We start from the raw sequence: 26,203 nt of genomic DNA, 5'->3' as shown, positions 1-26,203 counted from the left end.
AATCCCCTTAAGAAAATCAGAAGATATTCATGACCAAATGCAATTATGCAAAGTGTCAATCTGCTTTATCTGACATGCAGGCTCTGAAAGGTCTATTTGAGCATTTTTTGCATACAAATGGCACTGGGAACCATGGGATCAAATGCAATTACTCAATAGGATCATATATATGCAAAAGAAACCAAGTGAGGACCTAAAACCAAGCCCTTATTGAAGCCCAAATAAACTGGGGTCAAACAGCAAAAACTTGATAGTGCAATAAAGGGAGTGTGCAATAAACAAATAAGACCTGAATTATAGCAGGGAAACCAGTGTAGAATTCCAAATGCAACAATAATGCTTGCAGATCCATGCATGAAAAGTATGTAAAGTGCTTAAAAAGGCACGTAAGAATCAGGAGTCATTTTTAATTGGGCAACCCAAGGCACAGTGAAAGGAAGCAACTTACCCAGTCAAGGTCAATGTGAGTTGGGGGAGTTCCCACCCAGCTCCAAGCAAAAGACAGGCACTCATCATAATATCAAAAATTTACACTTTCCGGGTTTTATTACACAAAGGAAATTCCAAAACAACATCCCAGGAAACCCAGGCTAAATCTTTTCCCAAGGACACCTTCCCTTCCGGACCCATACCAAATGTCATCATTCCCACTCTGAACTAGAGCTAGACAGCCCAAAAAGTCTAGTCAAAGATGCAGGCCGTTCAAGTTACTTATGGTTTTTGTGATGAACGCTCCACTCTTGTGGTGTCTAAATTAGATTTTAAGCAATTCAGCTACATCATCTCATGTGGATGTATACCATCTGGCACAATGGGGCCCTTAATCCCGATTGGGGTCCTTTACAGGCTTTCATAATCATCATCATCCAACTCCCATAGCAACAATCAAGCTAAGATTCTATGGTATTTTGTTACAAAAACAGAAGAAATATTTAATATTTTTAATGCTGTGGTGCAATAGCAACAACACATGGATATGAAAAAGTCATCTTTAAGCACAGTGGAACATGGATTGACTTTCCTCCAAGGCAATAAAAATCAAATAAACTGCGGGGAGCGGGACAATGACTTCTTCAGTTGTCCACACAGATTTACTGATTGGAGTTCAACAATTTTATGAACATTCTCCAGCTAGCAAAAGATTTAAGACTTTCTATAGTATTTCAATGTTCACACAAACAATGGAACGATAATGCTAAAAACTAGTGTTATTTCAAAGGCCAATACAGTTGGGATTTTTATTATATTTTTCACTACCTAGTTAGTCTGTTAAGGTAACAAATACAGGAACAAGGGACTACTTTTTTTTGTTAGATCAGTTAAAAAAACAAACAAACAAACAAACAAACAAACAACAAAAACCACCACACAGGCTATGTGAGATTGTCTTTTCCAACCAGCTCTAAAATTAAGTCACTGAAGAGTGAAAACTCATCCCCTTTCTGGGGTTTGGCTTTATTAACAGTAAGGTTATATAAAGGTCAGCTCAGACATTCACCTCAGGCTCGACTGCTCTACTGGTTCCTATCTCAGGGATGCTTAGCCCACACCATAGATCTGATACAGGCATATTTACACCACCTTCATTACCATAGTGCCTGAGCACCTTCCATTACTTACTTTAGGGAGCCACTCCCCTCCACCCTGCCTCAATGTGCACAAAAACCCACTTAATCTTTCCCAGCAACATCTATGGGGGGCCCAGTCCAAAGCCCACTGAAGTGAATGGGAGTCTTTCCATTGATGAACTCTGGACCATGCCTGAGGGAAGAGGTTGATGGGAAGAGTGTGTCATTTCAGGCCAATACTGACAGCACATCATGAGTTAATGTTGACTACTTTGTTTTTTATTTATCCCTAATGGAAGTGTATCTAACATTATTTCAAAGGGCATTATCTACTGGAATACCATTTCCGCTTGAATTTCTTTACGCTGAAAATAGAGTAGCTTCTTATTATGTAAAACTGAACATTCCTGAAGGAAAGAACAGATTAAAATGTGGAAAACAGTTAATTGCTGCAGTGCATAAGCAATTTTTAGTAACTAATGTATAAAGAATTTATGTTTGAGATAATATAATTTGTAGTACAATATACTACATTCCATCAGACAGGCATAATTGCAGAGAAATAAAAGTCTCAACAGATTTATATGGAGGGATATAATACAGAAATGTACCAAAGATTGTGACATGAAATGCTACAGTTGAAAAATGGAAGTCAGCCAAAAATCAATTAGTTTATCCTAATAAGGATGACACTATTATTCTCTTCTGAGGAACGTGCATTAAACTGAAGAATAAGGTGTCTCTTCATCCATTCACTTTGGTAGTTCCTTATATACTTATTCCCAGACAAAGAGAACGTACTCTAGGCAAAATAAGAAATTCAACCAGAGTGGTGCAGTGAAGCTTGTTGCCGTTACTACCCAGGTTTTACCCTTCTGGAGCTAATCCTGAGCTAGAAGGACATATCCTGTCATGGGAGAAGTGATAATTAGCTGCCCTGTCCACTTCATTCATTAGGGTCTTCTCCTTGCAGACTGTCAGGAACGCTGAACTGAAAGGGCTATGAAACATGGAATTCTTTCCACTATTGACTGAACGGCAATAATCATGTTTCAGAGTAGCAGCCATGTTAGTCTGTATCCACAAAAAGAAAAGGAGTACTTGTGGCACCTTAGAGACTAACAAATTTATTTGAGCATAAGCTTTCGTGAGCTACAGCTCACTTCATCGGATGCAATCATGTTGCGTTTCATTTATGCCCCAAACTGAGGTCAAATGCAAGAGTTTAGCTACACAGCAATTCTTCACACCACCACTATACAGGAAAAACAGGGCATTACTTTTTTCAATCAGTTATTCTTTAATAACCTCAAGGTACATCATTTTACATGCAGAAGTTACCAAAAAATAATGGTTAAGCATAAATCATTTCTAGACTACATAAAAAAAATCACTCAGTGGAAAGAAAAAGGTGTGCATGCTTCAATGGCATTGCTTAGCGACACAAACTGCTCCACGACTGTACTGTAGGGAATGATCCTGCATTGACAGAACGATGGACTGGAGGATGTAATAGAGCTTTTCCATCTCTAACTTACAGAACTTTAAAATCTGGTTTCTGCAATTGTTCAACCAACATTTTTCCAGTCTGCTAACAGCACTACATGTTAAAAGAGGGTTTTTCACCAGCAAATATTGAAGGGGAAGCTTTTTAAGGCTGACAGATGCAAGGTTTAATTCTGGTTACCATCTTCCTCCTCCTTCATCCACCCATTTCAAAAAAACAAATGAAAATTAACTCTCTCACACCCAATTATCAGACATCGAAAAACTATTTATTAGGTTTCAACAGGAAGGACTCCAAGAGTGTTTAAACTCCAGCTTCTTAGCTGAGCACTCCAACTAGGGAACTCAGAACATAGGCTTGTTAAATTTTCCAACATACACACACATATTGCTCTCCCCCTTGCTTTTCCAAACTGCTTCACACTCTTGTGAGCCAGTTAGGAACTAAACTTGACATGAACGATGCCTCAAAGCAACATTGTCTCTCTCTCCATTCCTGGAAGGCTCACAGAAACCAGAATTGTTAACACAGGTTGCTTGTTTTTGCATTTGGATCTCCCAGCCCCAGAGCAACTGGGGCTTGGGTGGGACTGGTCACACATATCCACTTGCAGAAAATCATTTTACATACTTTAGAAGTGTTCCATGTTGGGCTCGCAAACCTTAAGAATGTCCCTTTAACTCTATTGCACAGTACAGTCATTTGATGAAGTACTTGATCAAAAAAAGACCACCGCTCCCACATGCGTTTTACTGAAATGTAAGACTTATCTTCAAAGCATAGGTTAGGGTTGCATCAGAACAACCCTCATGAGCCCCTATTTTCAGCAGCTTCCCTCAAATGATTTTTTACTGAGCTTAAACAATTCTTTTTCCATTAAACAAAAAATGTTCTTAGGAAGACGGCACAGATGTGCACACATAGCTTAGGATGCTTTTTTTAGTTGCAGAAACTCTTGCAACTTAAAAATGTGCTATCTTGTAAAGCCTGTAGGAACACTAGCACATCATATCAGATACTCTCATTGATGGCTTGTGGTCATCTAACATGATTGTTACCACACGAACACACCAAAATGCTTTTCATTTTCAAAGCTGTCCCAATATATTTAGGTTTCAGAGTAGCAGCTGTGTTAGTCTGTATTCGCAAAAAGAAAAGGAGTACTTGTGGCACCTTAGAGACTAACCAATTTATTTGAGCATAAGCTTTCGTGAGCTACAGCATCTGATGAAGTGAGCTGTAGCTCACGAAAGCTTATGCTCAAATAAATTGGTTAGTCTCTAAGGTGCCACAAGTACTCCTTTTCAGTATATTTAGAGAGCCGATTTGTAAAAGCAACATGGCACTCTGTAACTTCCCAGAAAGAAGCACTAGATGTTACACCTGGTCAAAATAAACCCGTATTTTGCCAACTAAGAGCAACACTCTTCTCCCAAAACACCAGCATAAAACAGATGTTTCCTTTTAGGCTAGTGTAAGTGCCACTCCATTAATTGCTCATTTTTTGGCACAGAAGATAAGGGCTGTTGCCCATTCTCTCTCTCTCTCTCTCTCTCCCCTCCCCCCCATACATTTTCATGGAGACCAAGTGTATTAGCTCTGCAAGACTAGACAGCATTAAAATGGCTATTGATTATGGGTCTACCACAGTATATTATTCTCTGAAGCCATGGCACCAGGCTTACAAAGATTCTACATGTACCATATTTGTGCATGTAATATATTGATGTATAAAGTGTGATATGATACAATGATTGACAGAGTCAGAAGGGTACCGAGAAGTCACCTACTACAAGACAGGCCCGACAAAGAAAGTAACAGAACGCCACTAGCCGTCACCTACAACCCCCACTAAAACCTCTCTAGTGCATCATCAAGGATCTACAACCTATCCTGAAGGGCGATCCCTCACTCTCACAGACCTTGGGAGACAGGCCAGTCCTTGCTTACAGATAGCCCCCCAACCTGAAGCAAATACTCACCAGCAACCACACACCACACAACAAAAACACCAACCCAGGAACCAAACCCTGCTACAAATTCCGGTGCCAGCTCCGTCCACATATCTATTCAAGGGACACCATCATAGGACCTAACCACATCAGCCACACCATCAAGGGCTCATTCACCTGCACATCTACCAATGTGATATATGCCATCATGTGCCAGCAATGCCCCTCTGCCATGTACATTGGCCAAACCGGACAGTTTCTATGCAAAAGAATAAATGGACACAAATCTGATATCAGGAATCGTAACATTCAAAAACCAGTAGGAGAACACTTCAATCTCTCTGGTCACTCAACAACAGACCTAAAAGTGGCAATTCTTCAACAAAAAAAACCTTCAAAAACAGACTCCAACATGAAGCTGCAGAACTGGAATTAATTTGAAAACTGGATACCATCAGATTAGGCCTGAATAGAGACTGGGATTGGTTGGGTCATTACAAAACCTAAACTTAACTTTCCCAATACTAATTTCTCCCTACTGTTACTCACACCTTCTTGTCAACTGTCTGTAATGGGCCACTCTCTTACCACTTCAAAAGTTATTTTTCCTCCCTTGGTATCCTGCTGTTAATTGATTTATCTTGTTAGACTGACCTCACATTTGGTGAAGCAACCCCCAATCCTTTCATGTATTTATACCTGCTCCTATATTTTCACTCCATCATCCAATGAAGTGGGTTCTAGCCCACAGAAGCTTATGCCCAAATAAATTTGTTAGTCTCTAAGGTGCCACAAGGACTCCTCAATGTATGGAACAGAGAGGTATGAATTGGCTACTGATTAATGCCTGGAAGCAGGAGTCAGAAGGTACTCAAATACCATGGTCATGCGGTGCAGTGCAAAAACCTAGAACAACAAATATATCTGGTTCTAGTCATGGCTCTGCCACTGAGCTTCAAGTTATTTCACCTTTCCATACCTCTGTTTTCCCATCTCTGAAACGGGAATATTGCTGCCACCTCCACTTTCCCTCCCTATGTTGCTTAACTCAAATGCTTAAGACATCCAAGTTCCTCAAACAGAAGGAGCTATCTAAGTGCAATGTAATATTATAGGAAGTTTCCTTTTTAAAAGTTATGACCACTATATTTACTTATCTAGGGCCCCTCAGTGCAGCAATTTATGCCATTTTCTTTGCACCATTTCAGCATAAACCACCTTTTGTTCTCATTAACGTGCGCCTTGAGGAAAATTCTTAAATTAGGTTAGTTGGGAAAAAAATTAATCCATTTTCTCATGCAACCTTTCCAGCCTCAGTTCCTTAATTTAAGCTGATGACAGTGAGATATCTTAATAAAACAGCTTTTATACATTCACAAAGTAGCATTAAACAGATGAAACATAATGGCAGTGCACAGTATTACATTATGCAAATTTTCATAACAAGGCTATTCACACCACCTGCCAATAGAAATCTGTCTGAGTCAACTTGAATAATTCATTAAGTTATTGTGGACAGTTTCTTTACCTAACTATTTAAGGTTCTTAATATACGCTTTCTTGTATGGCAGGAGTAACTGGACTGGAGCTGATGTGAAACCAAAAGAAATATGGCAGACAGCTGAATTCTATCAGGCTCATATCACCACTTCTAATTCAGAACCCAGCTTTATTTTTAATTGCTAGTTATAACTTTAAGCTCCACGGGAAGCGACTAGGAGATGAATCAAGTCATAAACATGTGGCATGGAATGTTATAAAACTCTAACAGTGTATGGGACATCTAATTATGAGAATTTTACCACATACTATACCCTAGGGGTAAAACAAAAATCAGTATATCGGCACTGACCGCTGGGGAACAATAATACTGGTGCAGAACTATATCCTTCCAGAAATCTTAAAAACCACCATCCATGAACAATCACACTGAAGATTTCCATTTTCCCCCCAACAATCTCTCTGTCCATAAGTACCCTAGTCACATGATCAGTGATTTTTTTAAACCCTTTAACAGCATTATTACCAGTTTAGACAATCAGGCCATCATCCAAATTTAGCACTGATAAAGTTTTATACATTCGATTTGTTATCGCACTTTCTAAAAGAGTAAAAGCCTTGCAAAATGTCTGTACCATCCTCGGTACAGGGGCATAATGCCATCCACACATGGGATCTCTCTTCTGTAACTTATTAGCTGCTATTTATTAAGTCTAATCTTATACAGATTATTCTACATAAAAGATGCATTATTGCAGATTTTTTTAATATATAATTCTTACCATCATCATTATGGAGCAGCCCATCTACCAATTAAGCCATAGATACACCCAGACAGTTTTAATTCTAATGGATGAAAAATGGATTACTTCAGAATAACCACAGTGCCCTTTTTAATAACTAACAGATCAAGCACAGCAGAACCAACCTCATATTTTGAGAGTGACACTAAAGAAAATCACAGAAACATCAAGTTACAATCCCATGCCTGCAATAATATTGCTGTCGAGAAGTTAGACTATTTCATGGACAGGTTAGGGAGCTACATGGGTCACCCTGCCTGCTGTAAACACAGGGATGTTTTATATCTGGTTCAAATTTATGGCAGTGGAGGCTCAATTCTCCTCTCACCATGCAACTCTACTGTCGTCGGTACAGTTACGCTGACATCAAACTAGCATAAACAAGAAGAGAATGCAGTCCAGATTTTGGATCCCAGGTTCTAGGAGGACAGAGAATACTTATACCCAAAAATTGACCTGCAAAATGTGGGACTGTTAGGGACAGGAAGGAAATAAAATGCTGTGGATCTTTCTGAGAGACAAGGTGAATGAAATAATATCTTTTATTGGACCAGCTTCTCTTGATGAGAGAGACAAGCTTTGAAGCTTACACAGACCCATGTAGAACCCACCCGCCACCCTCTGGTGGGTCAGGACTCACCCTACCTGGACACACTGATTCTAAAGCACTGCAGCCCACAAAATCCAGTGCTGAAACCTGCAGACAATGTAGAACACAAGAGAGGGTTTTAGCTATAACCGTCACATCCAGAGCCAAACATTCCCAAAGTTTTGGGATCTCTGGATCCACCGTTTGGATTCAGATCCACCTTTACAAGGTCTGTCAATTCACAGATTTTAAGGCTAGAAGGGACCATTCAATTATCTTGACTGACCTCCTGTGTAACACAGGCCTTTGGATTTTACCGGTTTACCCCAAACTTTGATTTGTTTCTATCCTGTTTCGAACTGGGGACCTTCCACATGATAGGCAACTACACTACTAAACCTCCTAAAGACTGATGAAGGTGGGATTCGAACCCACGCATGCACAACATAATACAGTAGTAGCCCCATGCCTTGCCCAACTGGCCACCTCAAAATGCAGTCTCCTGGCAGGGAGAAAAAACCCAGGTGCCCCTTATGACAGGTGGGGATACTCATCACTACACCAACAAGGAAGAAGCTCACAAAATACTTAAATTCTTAAAAATAATCCTTCAGTGTTAAGGATCTGCTTTTAGCTGATCAAAAATGAACAGCAACAGAAGTAGAAAGCAAGAAAGGTAGTACAAATACAAATAGCACTCATGAGAAACCCAGGAATGTAAAGCGATAGAGACAGCATTGATGGAAAACAAACCCATCACAAAAGCAAGGTAGGTTATTTAAAATCAATATAATAGAATGTAATTGGCAAGCAAGGGTTTCAACACAATGGAGTACATGGCAAACACCAGGGTAAAACAAATCCAACAAAACAAAAAAAGAGAAGCAGACGTTTTTAATTCCAGAAATTACTGCGATTGTAACTTTCATTCAAAAAGATACTTGCTGCGAGGCATCTGCAGAAGATTTTCTCCCTTATTAGTCACTCACTCTGATTGTCTCAAGGATACCATTTATTGTTACAACACAAGGAAAACCAGCTGCCTAAATTCTCTCTCTGGAAAGGTTATTAGAATTAATTGTTAAATTAGAAAGTTGCCACTGTCTCAATATCTCCACCAATTAATTCAAAAGCACTGCAATAAATTAGATTTTTGTACTTGACTGTTCATAGGATTTGCCACAAAGCAAATGCAATTACTTGAGACTATAACAGCTATGCTGGGAAAATATAATCAGACGGGAGGGAGCTGGAATACTCTGGGCACCTCGCAAGGGGAGGTGGAAGTCATCCGTTTAAGAAAAGACACAACTGGGAGGACACAGAAAAGACAAGTGGGACTGACACCTTCTGAAAGTGGCACACACTGGGCAATACAAGCAAGGAATAGATAGCCAAGGGGACTACTAATGTTGCTGCTACAGGGCTATCTACCTTCACTGAACACAATGGCACTTGCTAGCAATGGCTACTCTATAGCAGATAGTTTCAAGCCAACCTCAAAATAGTACAAGTATCAGCTTCTTCATCTACAGGTTAATACTGATCTATTAACCAAGTGTTTGTAATCACAGTGGCTAATGCAACACTGAAAGCCAGATCCAATTTCCACTGAAATAAATGGGAGTCTTTCAGCCAGCATCTATGGGAATTGCATTGGGCCCGAACGATAAAATTTTCAAATGTGCCCAAGTCCCATTTTCAAAAAGGATTTAGGCCCCTAAATCACATTCACTATCAATGAGTCAGCCACCCAAATGCCCAAGTCCTTTTGACAATGGGACTTAGGGTGAAATTTTCAAAAGTGCTTAAGTGATTATCCATATTTAAAGCAGTTGGTAGTCAATGCCCCTAATTTAAGACAAAACAGGTATTAAACAGCTCACTCTCTCTGTGCCATTTTTAAATTCTCTTGAACATGCAGGCATTTCAATTAAGGGTTGGGTTTTTTTTAATTTGAACTTAATAAAAACAGCTAGATCTTGCAAAACAGAATGAAGCAAATGAAATTCCTTAATTATTTCTCCTATCCTTTTTTCTCCACTCTTTTTTATTTTAAAAGGTTCCTTTTATGCAGCCTAATGGCTCCCATAGCTCTGGTTTTCCACAAGTAAAACACTGATGAGTTTTATTCTCTACTGGAGCTTGAAATCCAGAATTAAAAAGGAGTAGAAATAAATTTACTTTTTATTAGTTATTTTAGCTCCTGGGTATTGATTGCCTCCAACAGACACCCTCTCCTCATGAATTTAGAAAGCAAAGTAGTTGTAGAATTCCTCACAGGTTAGTATCCATCTATTCTTGTTACTGTTAATAATGGTGTTACTTAGATTATGTATCAATGACCTAGGGGAAAATTGGTTCCCTTTCCTTAGGCCAGACTTTCACCTTGCTATGGAAGAGTTTTTTCCATTGTGAATGCACTCTGGCACAGCTACCAGTTCCACCACATAAGATTTGAATTGAACAATAAGGAAATATTATGAGGACATGGGCCAAGAAAGTAGCATGTCAGATTTTTTTAATCCTACTCCACACATACCCCCACTTTTTTTTTTATGTGAATTTGGCACCTTTGAAAATTTCCTACTGGACATTTTCAGCCACTATAATTAGTTGCAAACACCAATTAAAAATAACTTCTGATTTTCTACAAGTCGGGATTTTAACCAAATAGACTAATTTGTTATTGTGTGTGTGTTGTAGTGCCTAGAGGCCCGCAATTAGGAGCGGGGCCCACTGTGATAGGCGCGGTACACACAGGAGACAAGAGAACGGCCCCAAAAGGAGTTCACAATTTAAGTAAATGATCAGAGGTAACAGGTGAATACCACACAGACACACACAGCATAATCTAATACCAAAATAAGAAGCAGTGATGTCATCAGCTGCCTAGCAAGTCCTTCGTTTTGCATTTTAAAATGTTTTCCTGTACAACAGAATGCCAAATAGTACAATATTTTCTGAACCCCACACGCTTAAAAATTAACCCTCCTTCCGGCATTTCACATGCATTTCAAATTACTTTGATGGCATTTATAAGAAACATACATTATATACACACACATACATATATGCACCACTGAAACATGCTTTGCCTACAAAGTATTTCAGTGCCTGACAGAACTGCTGGGCTGGTGTTGCTGTTATGACAGCAGGAGTAGTTTCACAGTTGTTTATCTATCATTTATATGGATAGAGAGTGTATGAAATTATGACAGAGCTGCTTTATTGTTTGTCCTTTAAAATCAGTTTTCTAGAAATACAGTTGCGGAGACCTCTCAGATACTGCAAACCAGATACATCAAGTTGTTCTGAGGGGAAATTTTTCCATGCTTAACACCCACGTTTCAATTTGTCTTGTGTAGAAATTGTTTATCTCAAAGAAGAAACGCAGTCCCCAGTGCTCCTCCAACTTGGGAGTAAAAGGAATAAAGATGTCTACCGCTTTGACAGGAATTCTAATGATTAAATATATATTTATATATATAACCCGAACTCCTCTACCTCTGGTGCCCCTTCAATGTCTAATCTGCATGAGGACACCCATTGCTGAACAGCATTATTAAGGAAGAAATAGGGGCGGCAGATAGCAACAACCAACCCATCCCCATTTAGTTTATTCCTGCTGCCAAAAAATACAAAGCAAAGAGAGCAAGAGAGAGACTTTCATTTTCTTTGAGAGCCAAATGACTGACTGATATTTTCAAGATCTTGCTTGTGTCATCAAGGACAGTACTGCAGGTTGTAACAGGGCAGTCACTGAACCCATAACAATCTCCAAAACTAATCCACAGAGCTCCACGGGATAACTGCATTAAGGGATTTTTAAAAAGCTAATCTTCCAAACCTAGAGAGAAAAACCTGCTGAAGTAGAGCAATTGCTTAGACTCAGCAGCTCACAGCTTTTCGGAAGTGAGGCGTCAAATCTTTCTATGCAGTGTCTGTTTTCACCAGCCAGGAGAGAGATACCTTACCTTTTTGTGAGCTATTAGGAGGCAGTTTGAGTGTTCATGTTCACACGCGATGTCATAGTCTGGAATCAAGTCAGCCAGCTCCCGGACGAAATGCACCACCTCTTCGTGCCAAGGGACATTGGCCATGGTTAAGTTGCTGGCCAAGTTTTCACCGCAGTATGTCACTCCCTGTCGAAACATGTTGAAGTAATTACCAAATGTCTTTTTAAGATGACTACAAATTTAAGGCAGCATTTACACACGCACATGTACAATTCACACTTAGATATACTCTGTGAGCTCCTTTTTGACAATTTCACCCATATTATCAGCCAAGTGTGTGTTGGATGGGGAAGGATGGTCTTGCAGCAAGGACATAGGAAGAGAACAAGGAGATATTCTCACCTCCGCTGAAGGCTCTCTCTCCACCACTTTCGGTAATCCACACCTCAATTTCCCCTTCTGTAAAATAGGGACTAATCCACCCCTTCCAACTCACACACTTTAATGCATTAGGATGTGAAAAAAACAGCAGCAGCAACATAGCAAAAGTCGATAGGGCTTGTGCTCCTATGCCATTTAGGTGCTTTTGAAAACCACACCTTTAATGTTCATAGACAGCTTTGAGATCTTCGGAAGGAAGGTACTATCACAGTACAAAGTATTACTGTATGTACAGCAGCCTAACAAAATCTAAAAAGTTACAAGAGAATAATTCTTTCCATACCCTCACAAATAAACTCTCTGTCCCAGTGGTTTTTAAATTTTGCCCCCTAGAGCAGTAGTTCTCAACCAGGGGTACATGTATTAAATTTTGTTAGGTCCTCCAGGGAGTACATCAACTCATCTAGATATTTGCCTAGTTTTACAGCAGGCTACATAAAAAGCACTCGTGAAGTCAGTACAAACTAAAATTTCATACAGACAATGACCTGTTTATACTGCTCTATACTATACAATGAAATCTAAGTAAAATGTTTCAATTCCAAATGATTTATTTTATAATTATATTGTAAAAATGAGAAAGTAAGCACTTTTTCAGTAATAGTGTGCCGTGACACTTCTGTATTTTTAGGTCTGATTTTGTAAGCAGGTAGTTTTTAAGTGAGGTGAAATTTGGGGGTACACAAGACAAACCAGACTCCTGAAAGGAGTACAGTAGTCTGGAAAGGTTGAGAGCCATTGCCCTAAAGAACTGGCTCTCATTTGAAGCTTCTAAATTTATTTAAGAGACAATTGAAAATACACCCATTAACTCGCTACTATTACTTTTCAGGATACACAATTGTAGTTGCCAGAAGTGTAAGGAGATCATAAATAAGAAAAGGGGAGATAGGCCACACAGTTATGAATGGGATGTGCAGGAGACAATTATTATTAAAATGTGGTTCAGACTATGCAATTTTTGGAAACCAGAGCCTGCCTTCCACAGAAATCTCCACAACTGGAAGCCATCTTGTGGGGCTGCTGCAAATGGCGGACTCAGCTATACGCCAGCACAGACTGCATTTCTGCTGCTACAGGTCAGCTAGTCCACTGATAGTAAAGCACTTTGTTCTACTTCCACAACTGATTGCATCCCAAGATCTCATAGAACTCACTACTGGCCATTTTAATTTCTTGCCACTGCTATTCTAAAAGGATTTGTCTGCATAAAACAGACAGTAGGGAATTACAGTAAAATACACACAGAATGCCAACATGAGGACCAGCAACAAATCCATTAGATATTGTTCTGGAGGGGTTGACGAAGGTAGGAAAATGGATGGCCCACCCGAACCTCAAGGATGCACACTCCCATTCTAATGTCAAAGGAAGAAAAAAAAAGTCATACTGCAGGCATGCAAATGTTTCCTAATCCTCTGTGCAAGCGCATGAAGTGTGAAATTACTCTGACTCTTTGGAAAGCTTTGAGATCAAATCTGCTCATTTGTAAGGGGGTCAAGGAGCAGTATAAAGCAGTAAAGTGCACATGGAGAGCCCTCAGAAGGCAGGTGCTATTTGTGAATGCACAACAATGAAAGATCTGAATTTTATATCAAAAGCCTCAACTCATTGGGTCCAGTTCTCACCTCACTTACCATGACTTAAATCACAAACAACTCGGTCGAAGCCCAAGGAGCTCTATTTGGGAGGTGGAGCTGTGCTCTTACCCGCACTGTACAGATGGGGAACTGAAGCACAAAGAGACCAAATGGTCTCCACAGGGTTACATAGGAAGCCTGTGAGGAACCAGAAATGGAACTCTGGTATCCCATATCCCAGGCCAGCATCCCTAACCAGTGGCCCCTTCCTTCCTTCCAACACCCCTTCCTTCCTAGTGACAAACCTGGTTTCCTTTGCTTCACTTCAGAAAGACCTTCCCTCTGTTTCTCCCTGTCTCACTCCCACCTCCTGACTTCTATTTCTCAACAACCCTGAGAGAAAAAAAAATCTGAATTGCTCAGTAATATGAACTCAAAAAAAAAAAAAGTGACAAAGACTCCTGTTGTAACAACTCCTCTGGCTTAAAGAAAAGTATGCTTATTTTTTTTCCCATTACTGTACCTAGCTCTATTTTCATGACAGCGTAACTCGGACAAATATTGGCTCCAAGATGAAAGCAGGAACATAAGGCCTCTGCTAGATGACAGGTAGATTTTTAAACAAGGTAAAGAAGATCTCCTTGGCTTTTTCAGCCATGCAAAAGAAACAAAAGATCCTAGCTTCAGAGGCTATTTTGTAGTTCTACAACTCAAAACCTGCAGCATTATCTACACTGAAATTTTGCAGGCTGTTAGTTTATGTGCGCCATTTGAATATTTGGGGGAAGCCACACATTTTTCATAAATGCAGGGTTCTGAACATGCCACTTCCCTCCCTTCTAAGACCCGGTCTACACTAGGAAATTAAGTCAGTATAACTACATCGCTCAAAGGTGTGAAAAATCCAGAGCCCCTCAGTGATGCAGTTAAACTGACCAAAGCCCTGGTGTAGACAGCACTAGGTTGACAGGAGAATTTTCCCATTGACCCAGCTACCGTGTCTAGGGGAGGTCAAATACCTATACCAATGGGAGAATCCCTCCCTTCAATTCCCAGTGAAGGCAGTCGAATCAAGAATGCTCAGCATTGTTCAGGAGACACCTGGCACCTTACAGGACTGGGCTCTAAATGTACGAAGTGAATAGGGAAGAAAATCACATTGCCCGGCTCTACTTAAATATTAGAAAGGAAATAAGTGTTTGAATACCATGCATTTCTTATGGATGTTAATATCAATAAGGATCAGCATGGAAATCATTACAAACTCCCCTTGCTAGTACACAAAATGAAGGATATGGCATAGGAGATGCATTAAATTGCTCTGTTGACCTACATGCCATCTACAGGTCTGATTTACTCACACAGCTTTTGGATACTTAAAAATCCACAAGGCCATCCCTGAAGTGTATTCACTCAAGCATCTGCTGTGAATTCAGCTAATTACATCATGTTAAGGCTCCATTCCATCCCTGCACACCCCTTATGGCCAAGTGCATCTCTGTGATCAAATAAAACATCCCCAACCAAGTAGCAAAGATGATAAAACGGCCAATGAGAGCGTGAGGGCAAAAGGTGCTCTTGCTTTTACCGGAGTTCCTCTACTCCAGTAAAAAGTTGGCCCCGTTGGCCACATTCCCACTGGCCATTTTATTATCTTTGCTTCATGATTGGGGATGTTTTATTTGGTCCCAAAATGCTATCAGATATGTGCCTTTAAAAACAGAGCACATGCAATTCTATGGAGGATTATGTTTTGAAACTTTTTTTCCATGGAAAGAAACTTCGGTTTCTTTTAATCAGTATTTGCATCTCCACCAAATGTTTATGGAGCCCTGATCCTTTCCAGCATTACATTCTGAAGACCCAATCCTGCAGGTGTTATTAACGTTTATTATAGAATCATAGACATATAGGACCAGAAAGAACCTAAACAGGTCATCTAGTCTAGTTCCCTACACTCAAGGCAGGGAGGGTTAAGTAATAAGGAGACCATTCCCGACAGGTGTTTGTCTAACCTGTTCTTTCAAACCTCCAGCGATGTCGTGTGCATTACTGTAGCACCTCTCAAGCACACTCAGAGACCAGGACCCCATTGGGCCAGGAGCAGAACAAACAGATCAAAAAGACAGTCACTGCCCCAAAGAGTTTAAAATTTAGGTAGTGAAGTTGAATGTGCTCAGCACTAAAAAGAGGGCCAAGTCCTTACACTGCAAAGGCTTGAAATGGGGGCAAGTGAAACATACAAGCAGCAGAGACTCTTAGGCTAGTGGAAACGTCCTGAAGAAGAAATGGAATAGCATTAATTAGAAACTGCAAACATTTTGGAAACAATTATTTTTCACATTTTTAATTTATGGTGGACTGCCTCCGTTAATCTACCCAAGTGAAGGATATTAAAGCAGCATACTGTAGCTCAGTACCAGTGAGGTAACAGATGCACTGTGCAAGACAGAAGAGATGCAGAGGGAGTACTGAACAGGAAAGTACATTAATTTAACCCTGCACTGGAAGTTTGAAGAGATTTTAAACATGCCTATATAAAAGCAACCAGACACCCAAATAATGTAATGTATATCTCAAAGGCTCAGCTGTATAGAAACAGCTTTGTAGAGCAATATTTTCCCCTCATTCATTATGCAGATTATGATTGGAGCAGCATGAAAAATGTATGATTACAGAGGGGGAAAAACTCCTAGGAAGCTACAACATGACTCATTCCTTTAATAAACTTCAAAGATATCATTTACAAGCAAAGAGAATGCAGTGGCAAATGGAATTACCAAGTACTTGGGACGGTTGATTAATTCTCTCTCTCTCACACACACACACACACGAGTGAAAATCATCTTAGCAACACACTGTACAAAAGCACATCAGCTTTCAACTTCTTAAAGCTTGAGCTAATTAACAGTGCCAACAATGTCTGTAAAACATAAACGGTTGATTAGGGCAGTCTTGTTATATTTTTCAGCAATACCTGAAAATAGCAATTACTAAGAAGCAAACCATTAAAAAGGAAACAGTTCTATTATACACAATAGCTTATATATAAACTTCTCCGTAGTGGAAACATCAATGACACTCTTAATTAGTCTTTAATATGCATGTTTTCAGCATGCTAATTATACTAACAGCTTTCAGACAAATACCTTGAAATCCAAACCTCTTCAAAAGTGTCTTTAATGCTCAGGCCAATTTGTGGTTTTGGTTCTGCGCATGTAAATCCAGAGTAACTCCACTGAACTGGTGTAATGGAGCTGAATTTTCACCACTGATTTTATACAATGTCTTGTGCTAGGTTGGTTGTAATTACAGTGAATGAGAAACACAAAAAGGAGTGCTGTCTGGTGCTCGCTCAGTCACCAAAGAGTTTCTTCTATTGAGATTTGGATCCTTTCCAAGGACCTGAACAATCATGAATCATTCTAATCCAAATGACTGTGGAGAAAGATTACCTGTGAACTAAAAATGAGAGAGTATTGCTTCTTTTCTAAAATAAACTGCAGGCCTTCCAATTTAATTATTATGAACAAGAGAACTCTCTTATCTTCTAAACCGCTGATTATAAATTCATTAAACATAGTACTGTGTGAAATGACAAAAGAATAAAGTGCTGCCATCAAAATGTGGCTGACCTACTATTAGAGAGACTGGATTACTGCTCAGAAATTGGGGCAATCTTGACCCAAGGCAAATGTACCTTAAACTGCCCGTTGATGGATCAAATACGCTGCAATAAAAATGCAGATTATTTGGATTTTAATATTGTCTAACGCTATAATACACAGCTACTCCTCACTGAAATGTGTTTTTTTATATCCATGCTCAAGTGGATTGACTAAAGGACATCAGTTTATTTACATCAATTATATCTGACAACCCAATAATTCAACTGTTTAGTCATCAATATAAAGGCTACTTCCATGAATGTTGGTTGTACTCTAACATTTAGAAATGGACTGTATAGATATTTAAAGAAAAAAACAATATCAAGTTTTAAAGGACATCATGTTCCAAATCTGGTTGGTTTCTTGTTTGTTTAAACACCTGCGCATAGAGCATTTGATTAGCTATCAGGACAACTGATCCCCAGCTAAGATACTGATTTGCAGTGTAACCTAATGCTAATCACCCTCCTTATGACTCAGTTTCCGCATCAGTAAAATAGGGATAATGATACTTATCCACCTTTACAAAGCATTCAGATCCACAGATGGAAAGCATTATATAAGTGTTATTATTTACTCCATTGGCATTAAGTGGTGACAGTGTTTAAAAATCATGGTCCAGATTTGGCTATCACCTTACATTAGTTGTGCCATAATAATACTTTTAATGATAACAAATACTTTCAGATAGCTACATCAGTTTTCACGGTTTATACCTGCTATTTACTTTATACATTACTCTTGGCTTAGACAATGAAAACAGACGAGTCTTTCAGATTGGTTTCTGGTTATTTTCACACATTGATACACCAACACAACAATGCCGCAATGTTTGGGCTGCAAAAAGAATGTGGGGAACGATTAAATCAAAACAAAAAAGTAACCTGCTTTAATTTTTTTTCTCTCTCACATCATTAAAACATGTGTAATGATGCTACATTTTTTTAAATGACTAAATTTTCAGCCCAAAATGACAGGGTGTGTCTAGAATCCAAAACGTTTTAAAAAAAAATACAACCTCCTGCTAAAATGTTCACACGTGCTGAACTTGAAGTAACTGACTTGAGTAACTGACTTGACTTCAGTGGGATGTTTGATACAAATCGAGTTAAGCACATATCTATGCAATTTGCCACTCCGGGGCCTTATCCTGAAAAAGGAATAGCAAAAAGTGCTGGCTGTATATTTTTCCAATACAAAATTTTTACTTAGCCTGGTATTCAAAGGGGCTGGGCCTTTAGTGGGAGCTCACCCTCTCTGAAAATCACACCATGCCGTGTGCAGCTTTGGCACTTCCCTTTCTCCCTGTTGAGCTCTGACTCATTTAACCTAGAGTTCTGTAGATAACGGCACAGGTCAGCGTTTCTCAAGCATGAAAATTATACATCAGTTGTTTTTGTTTTATAGCACTCGCTAGGACACGTGACTTAACTTCATCTTCTCTCCATCTAATTGCAGAATGGAACGCCACCCAGGCTCTGAATAGCTTTTTGACAGGTGAAGGCAATCAGCTCTCGCTTCTTGCAAGTAAAAGCTCATTAAAGAAGAGTTAATTTTCCTCTGTTTTAAACACTTACATAATCTTTAACATTTAATATGATACAGGTAAGCAGAACGGGGGAGATGCTTCTGTGTGGCTCTACCCAGCCAGCCTATTAACTGGTCATTTTAATTTGATAGCAAAGCCTCAGATACCAGTTCCAGAAAGCCCTTCCTCCTTCTGACTGACACTGGATCCACCATCCCTTATACACTAGCCCAGAACCTCTGAAGTGCTGAGCGGTGTAGCTAGACAAATCCAGCAGCAGTGGTCAGAAGACTGAATGGACAAAGGCTTTTGGAAATTATACTGGGCCTGAATCTCATTTATACTTAAGGCCCCTTTACCCTTCCAGAGCTCTTCCTTGAAGTAGCAGCATGGTGTAAAATAGCCTTTGGGTAACTGGGAATCTGGCCCAATATTTTATTTTAAGTGAAAAAAATTGGTTAAATACAAAGATGACAAAGGAAGTGGACAGATTATGGGCCCGATCCTAGAGGCTTTCCTCATTATATGAGCCTACCAAAATCAAGTGTTCTCAGGGCTGCACAATTGGGCCTTTCTTTAGTAGCGCCAGCCTGCTCCCCAGGTGAACTGTTCCTGGGTAAGTTACTGTCTGTTTATCAATTATGTACAAAGGGCCACGCAAACACAATTGCCAGGTTTACTGCACTGACTGGTGAGGGTCTGCAAAATCAGGGTCAGAGCTGCAAGAGGGTATGTACACATGAACGCTCACACACACATTGTCTGAAAGCTACTGTCAGTTTGCAGAGAGAGGTTTGAAGTAAGTGCACACAAGGGCACAGATACAATGAAGAATGTTAGTGTAACAGATTTGCTGTGTAAACCAAGCCATTTAGAGGTGTATTTGTTTTCTGTGTGCTTATCTGGCTTTCATCCCGGTAGCACCACCAGTGCTTTTGTAAATAAGTTAATCTTCTGCATATGCACTTTGTTTTCCATATCTTTGGTATTAATTATTAAGGATCCAAACACTGAATCTTTTATTAAATTTCACACATGTTTCTCTAATAAGTTGTTGAGCCCAATGTAGGGGTAACCCCTGTTGAAATTTAATGGCCTATGACATACAGAACATCTGACTAGATGATCTAATGCTCCCTTCTGGCTCTAAATACTATGAATCTATGAATGCGCTTGATTTGAAAAAAAAAATGCAAGATACTGCGTGTTTATTGATATAAACTGGTGGCTTTCTAGGCAAAAATCTGATAAGGTAATAAGTCAGATCTCTTAATTTTGATCTCCATAAACCTCATTCTCCTGACCCACAGGTTTTACACAAGGGTAACCACTGCCAACAACAAAATTAATGCTAGTTTCCACTAGTTTAAGTGAGAGAAGAATAGGGTTCAACAGAGTTGCACCAATGTAAGATGTGTAAATGAAAGCAGAATTACATTCTAGATCTTTTGACCTTCCACTACACCCCAGAGTGTTTCTGGAGCAACAGGGGATTAGCTACATTAATTTAAAACTAACAATTTATTTCAAGTATTTAACCAGGAAAATCCCACAGATGAAGCCTCATTTTGTAGCAGATGCTCTCCAGGACCTAATTCCTTTTTCTTTTCTTGGTCTCCTTTCTTGAACCCATTACACTAGAGTAACTAGGGCAAAAAGGACTGTGATGACTCTTGATCTCCAATGAGTTCTTCAATCTACTTCATTCCCAAAGGATTAAAAATACCACCTTGTAAATCAAAGAAAGATCTGAGGGAAATTTCAACGTCACAGGAGCTCTGTACATCCTCTCCTGGGCACCACTCTATCAAAAATATTATAGCTGGGCTAAAGGACAGACCCCTATGGCTATCAGCAGGAGTGACATCAAGAAGTTAAATAGCACCTAAGAACTCTAAGTAATACATAAAACTGTACCCAGCAAGTGCAGAAAGAAAGAATTGGCTCTGCGATACTTAGAGCCCCTGGATCTAATCCCTTCTTAGTGCTACATGACATCCATGCTGCTAGGAGTTTAAACTATGACTCATTGCACTTAACCCACATAGTATTGCCGAAATTGTTGGATTACGTTCCTGGGCCAAATGCATCTCCAGCAGACCTTACTGACTGCAACAAGGGGACAGTTGGAGTGGGTATGGCTCTTATTATACGTACATACAGCATAGCTCAATGGGGCCCTGACCTCAGCTGAGGTCTCGATCACCCTCATCCCCACACTAGGCAGCTAGAGCTCAGGTACGAATGGGGAAAATAATTTAAGTAAGTAGATAAAACATCCCAAGACAAAGTCGTTGCAACTGATATAACCCATTGTTGCTAAAACAAAGATGTAGGTGTTGCCTTCCCATGTTGGCATTATTTCACTGGGGTATAAGTGGACACAACTGTGTCTCTATCATCCTTGTTGGGATGCACGATTTCTCAATACCAGCCAAGAGGAACGGGAGGCCAAAAAATAATAGGGGAATCAGTTTCACTCTTGAAGTAAGAAACCATGTAATCACATTCACAGAGAGAGCACAGTAAGAGGAGTAAACTATTGCGCCTTCCCCGCTGAGCCAAACCCTCTGAACTTCAGAAATGCTGCTGTTTAGCAGAAACTGGCAAATAAAACTACGTGGAACAAATAAGGTTACTGGTTGGCCTAATGCTATATTTAGTGTGAGATGCTTTATTCCTATGCAGCACAAAATTTACCCCCTTTAAAACGTTACACCGATTTTAAAGAACTGAAAGATGAAAGAAAAAGGGTTAAAAAAAAAGCCCTGCCCCAAAATAAAAGCACTAAAAATAAAAAATCCACTGAAAAAACCCATGAGGCAGCGTTTGTCCTTCATTGACTATAAATTACAGTCCATTTAAACAAAATAATCAAGTGTCAAGCAAATCTCAGCTGCAGGAAAGTGTCAGAAAATTTCGTGACATTTTAAAGAGACGGAAATGTCATCCAAATCTAAAAATGTTCCACTGATGCATAGACAGCTGTGCCATTTGGTTCAGAAAGTGATCAGATCAGTTCAGTTCTCAGGAAAAGAAAAATCCCATCTTGAATGGGCACTGCCTGCAAATGCTGTAAGTAATAGGGTGCTTCATATTTAAGCTTGTTTTTTAAGGACATATATACTGCTGCAGTTCTTATGCATTAAAATAACAGGACAGTGCATTTCAATTTAAAAGCTCTGTGATGACTCAAGTGGAGAAACGGAGGCTACTGCAGGATCTGCAATAGATGGAGGTTCACCTAGCTTGCTGATAGTCTATTTCTATCAGGTGAATATGCCAACCAATTATTTGTGTTTTATGGTATTGAACTATCCACTTTTCTCTTCTATAACTTAGCTGCTGTCTTCATGTACAGTACCAAGTGCATTGTGAAAAAAACGCCCCTTTTTTCCATCCAAATTTAAATGAGAAAGCCAATGCACGAGTCGTTTTCATACCCTAAGAACTATACAGCTTACGCTGAAATTGTACATTGCAAAAATTTTCAGCCAGCTGTAATTGAGGGCCGTGTACAGGGGCTGACAAGAGGAATGGAGAAGCCCCAAGAAGGTTTCCCACCTCTTTCTTCCCATATGCAGAGTCTTCCACTGACAGGCAAAATGCATGCTGCCTCCCCTTAAAGGACATAAGCATGAGATACTCTGGCCCACATACCGTCTCTGTGCTGGTGGCACTGTGCCTGCAGCCCTCTGGATACAAAATTTATATCCACAGATATAAAGCAGATATCCATGGAGTTGCAGGACGCTAGCGACAACGAGCGAGACCAGCAGGGCCATGGCCAGTGACTAGGCCAGGAACTGCAGCAGCAAAAGCAGCAGCATGTCAGGCCACTGTTTGCAGGAGTCAGCGCCCAGCCCAGGCAGCTCCTCCGGCATGGCTGTACTGTCCCAGCCCTGCACACTGGGGCCGCCACCAGGCTCATTGGCAGCTGTTCCTGGTCGTGCTAATGCAGTAGTCGCCGGGGCCGGGAGTAGGACTGCAATTCCGGGAGCGGGGGACATGGACAGAGTTAAGGGGGCCAAGGCTGAGGCGGGGCTAGGAGCAAGGCCCGGGCACAGGGCCAGGAGCTGGGACCCCAGGCATGGGGTCGGTAGCAAAGTGAGGTGCCAGCAACCGCACACAGCCCTGAACATTCCTCTAGGCCCTCCCAAGGGGACATGCCCCACAGTGTGGGGACCTCTGTGCTAGTGTGTACAAGAGGCTTGCACGCTCCCAGACAGGAGTCCCTTGCATGCAGCGGTGTGCCTCCCCTGTCCAGCAGCGTGCGAGCCACTTGCGGTGGGAGAGCCATGCTTGTGTCATTTATTTGCTCAGTGCTCGGGTAATCTTGAATTATTGTGTTACAGAAAGTGGAGAGGAAAAAAATAGAAGCTATGTAGCAGAAAAGCACTGATATGCAGCTCACCTTAACTTCAATGAAGTCTGGTTTACCAAGGGACACCAGCTCAGCATAAGCTTTGAGTTCATCCACGTTCCAAGCTTTCACCAGTGTCAGTCTATACACTGTGCGCTGTTGCTGAAATAGAGGAAAACTCAGTTCAGTGACACTTGCTTTGTACTCCACTTAATGAGCTGTTGATGTTTCCTACTTTCTAATTCACAGTCTTCAAACTATAACCAAAAAAAGCATTTTATTGTAGAGTTATAGTTCCAAGTACTTGTGGTGAGGGGGGGAACTGCAGTCAATTAGATAATAAAGTGAATAACCCATGCTACATGAACTAACTTTTGATCTAGCATGACTGCATCTAACACTCTCTCTCCATATACAATTACATATGGGAGTATTTAGTTATCAGGACAATCACTTGGTTCCAGCAGGAATCAAGAAAGTTTCTCCCCCTTTGGTATGACATTTCACCGTTAGTTGCAATATGGATATTTTACTTCATCAAGATGAATCATGTGACATTGCCAGTAATGGAGACGAGCAACTAGACTAGAGGGAGCCTTCATCGGTCCGGGTCTGACAGTTGCTATGGTACGCTACATGCACTGTAGCTGCGGAAAAAGCTCCCTTGTGACAAGTAATGCATTTTATTGGAAACAAAAGTGACAATTAAAATTACTACCAAAAAATGTGTGTCCCATTCACGACCTAATCCATAAAGACTGTGCTATAAACCATTAAAAAAAAAGTGTGCATTATTTGCAATGCTATTAAATAAACCAACATCAATCCATCAGCAGCACTCTATCCCGGCTCTGAATCTCATCAACACATCACCACCACTACTGCTTGGTTTCTACCTGCTCTCCACAAAATCTCTCTCCACAAAGCTGTTCTCTTCAAAAACTGCTTTATCGAAGCACAGGGATTTCTCCTTGCACTAGCCTATTTCCTAAGATGTCCACAGTAAACACGCTCATGCATAATACTGGCCCTGTGCGTCTCTTAAGAATAAAGTGATTTTGTTCAGCAGCTTCACTCTTTATAGAGTCATAGATTTAAGGTCAGAAGGGACCATCATGATCATCTAGTCTGACTCCTGCGTATTGCAAGCCACAGGACCTCACCCACCCACTCCTGCAATAGACCCCTAACCTCTGGCTGAGTTACTGATGTCCTCAAATTGCGGTTTAAAGACTTCAACTTACAGAACCATTACACTGATTTAAACCTGCAAGTGCCCCATGCTACAGAGGAAGGTGAAAAAACTCCCGGGGCCTCTACCAATCTGACCTGGCTGGGGGGAGGGAGGGGGGGATGGATTCCTTCCCAACCCCAAATATGGCAATCAGTTAAGACCCTGAGCATGTAGGCAAGACCCACCACACAGACACCTGGGAAAGAATTCTCTGTAGTAACTCAGAGCCCTCCCCAACTAGTGTCCTATCACCAGGCATTGGAGATATTTGCTGCTAGCAGTCGCCGATGGGCCACATGTCATTGTAGACAGTCCCATCAGACCATCCCCTCCATAAACTTATCCAGTTCAGTCTAGAAGCCAGTTAGGTTTTTTACCCTCACTGCTCCCCTTGGAAGGCTGGTCCAGCGCTTCACTCCTCCAATGGTAAGAAACCTTCATCTAATTTCAAGCATAAACTTGTTGATGGCCAGTTTATATCCCTTCATTCTTGTGCCCACATTGGCGTTTAACTTAAATAACTCCTCTCCCTACATGGTACTTATCCCTCTAATGTATTTATAGAAAGCAATCACATCTTCCCTGAGCATTCCTTTCGTTAGGCTCTGAGTCTCTCACAAGGTATGTTTTCCATTCCTCGGATCATCCTAGTAGCCATTCTCTGCACCTGTTCCAGTTTGAGTGAGTCTTTCTTAATACAAGAGACCAGAACTGCACACAGTGTTCCAGAAAAGGTCTCACTAGTACCTTGTATAACAATACTAACACTTCCCTTTCTTTACTGGAAATACTTCACTTGATGCATCTTAGGATTGCATTAGCCTTTTTTTCATGGCCATATTACATTGATGGCTCATCCTGTGATCAACCAATACACCCAGGTCTTTCTCCTCCTCTGTCACTTCCAATTGATACTTCCCCAGCTTGTAGCAAAAATTCTTCTTGCTAGTCCCTTTCTTAGGGCAAGTTTGCTCAAGCAGATACTAGCAACAACCTTTCTGTAAGTAGGAAGCCACTTAACTATGGGATAAGGTGATGCTCTAGTTTTATTTTTTGAGAAAGCTCATTTGCCCCCTTATTCCCCCAGCTCCTTCATCTTTCACTATATTCCAAACAGAAGCTGGTAGAATAAAACATTATTTATAGAGCAATTTTCCAGCAAAATTGTTTTTTCAATTAACTCATTTTACATCCTTGGCAGAGAGTACATTGTAAAATGTTTCAACAGTACCAGCTTACTTCGAAAAGATAATGTAACAAATCCATGGCAACCGAAGACTTCACGGTTGTCAGTACATTGCATACCACGGCCAGAAATTCACAGCAACACCAGGGGGAAAAATCAAATGTTTCTGGAGCAGAAGAATCAGGCCTTCACTACTTGAGTTAGAAGAAATTCTCTGCTAGCTGTCAGAATTACAGGGCCTACGGCAGAATTTCATAAGCCATTCTAATTCCATTCAGTATAGGTGAGTTGTACACGTACACACTAACCAGTTTATTACAGAATA

The 26,203-nt window shown here is 40.4% G+C and overlaps 1 protein-coding gene across 7 annotated transcripts in view; it reads right to left on the bottom strand.

Annotated features, from left to right (window-relative positions):
- Positions 1 to 26,203, bottom strand: part of LOC102929958 (S-adenosyl-L-methionine-dependent tRNA 4-demethylwyosine synthase TYW1) — a 130,585-nt gene that overhangs the window by 5,601 nt on the left and 98,781 nt on the right. For 5 of the 7 annotated variants that reach the window (XM_027831409.3, XM_027831402.3, XM_043530923.1 and 2 more), the window contains exons 15-16: positions 23,510 to 23,620; positions 11,897 to 12,064 (exon numbers count right to left, since the gene is read on the bottom strand). In XM_027831409.3, coding sequence (XP_027687210.1) covers positions 11,897 to 12,064; positions 23,510 to 23,620 — 279 coding nt within the window. Of the gene's footprint in view, positions 1 to 11,896; positions 12,065 to 16,679; positions 16,823 to 17,254; positions 17,362 to 23,509; positions 23,621 to 26,203 lie in introns of those variants that run through there. The other 2 variants (XR_005222603.2, XR_006286257.1) reach the window with 2 other exon arrangements.

This window comes from Chelonia mydas, chromosome 17 (assembly GCF_015237465.2).
Source record: "Chelonia mydas isolate rCheMyd1 chromosome 17, rCheMyd1.pri.v2, whole genome shotgun sequence".
Taxonomy (NCBI): Eukaryota; Metazoa; Chordata; order Testudines; family Cheloniidae; genus Chelonia; species Chelonia mydas.
This window is presented reverse-complemented; position numbering and strand designations above follow the sequence as displayed.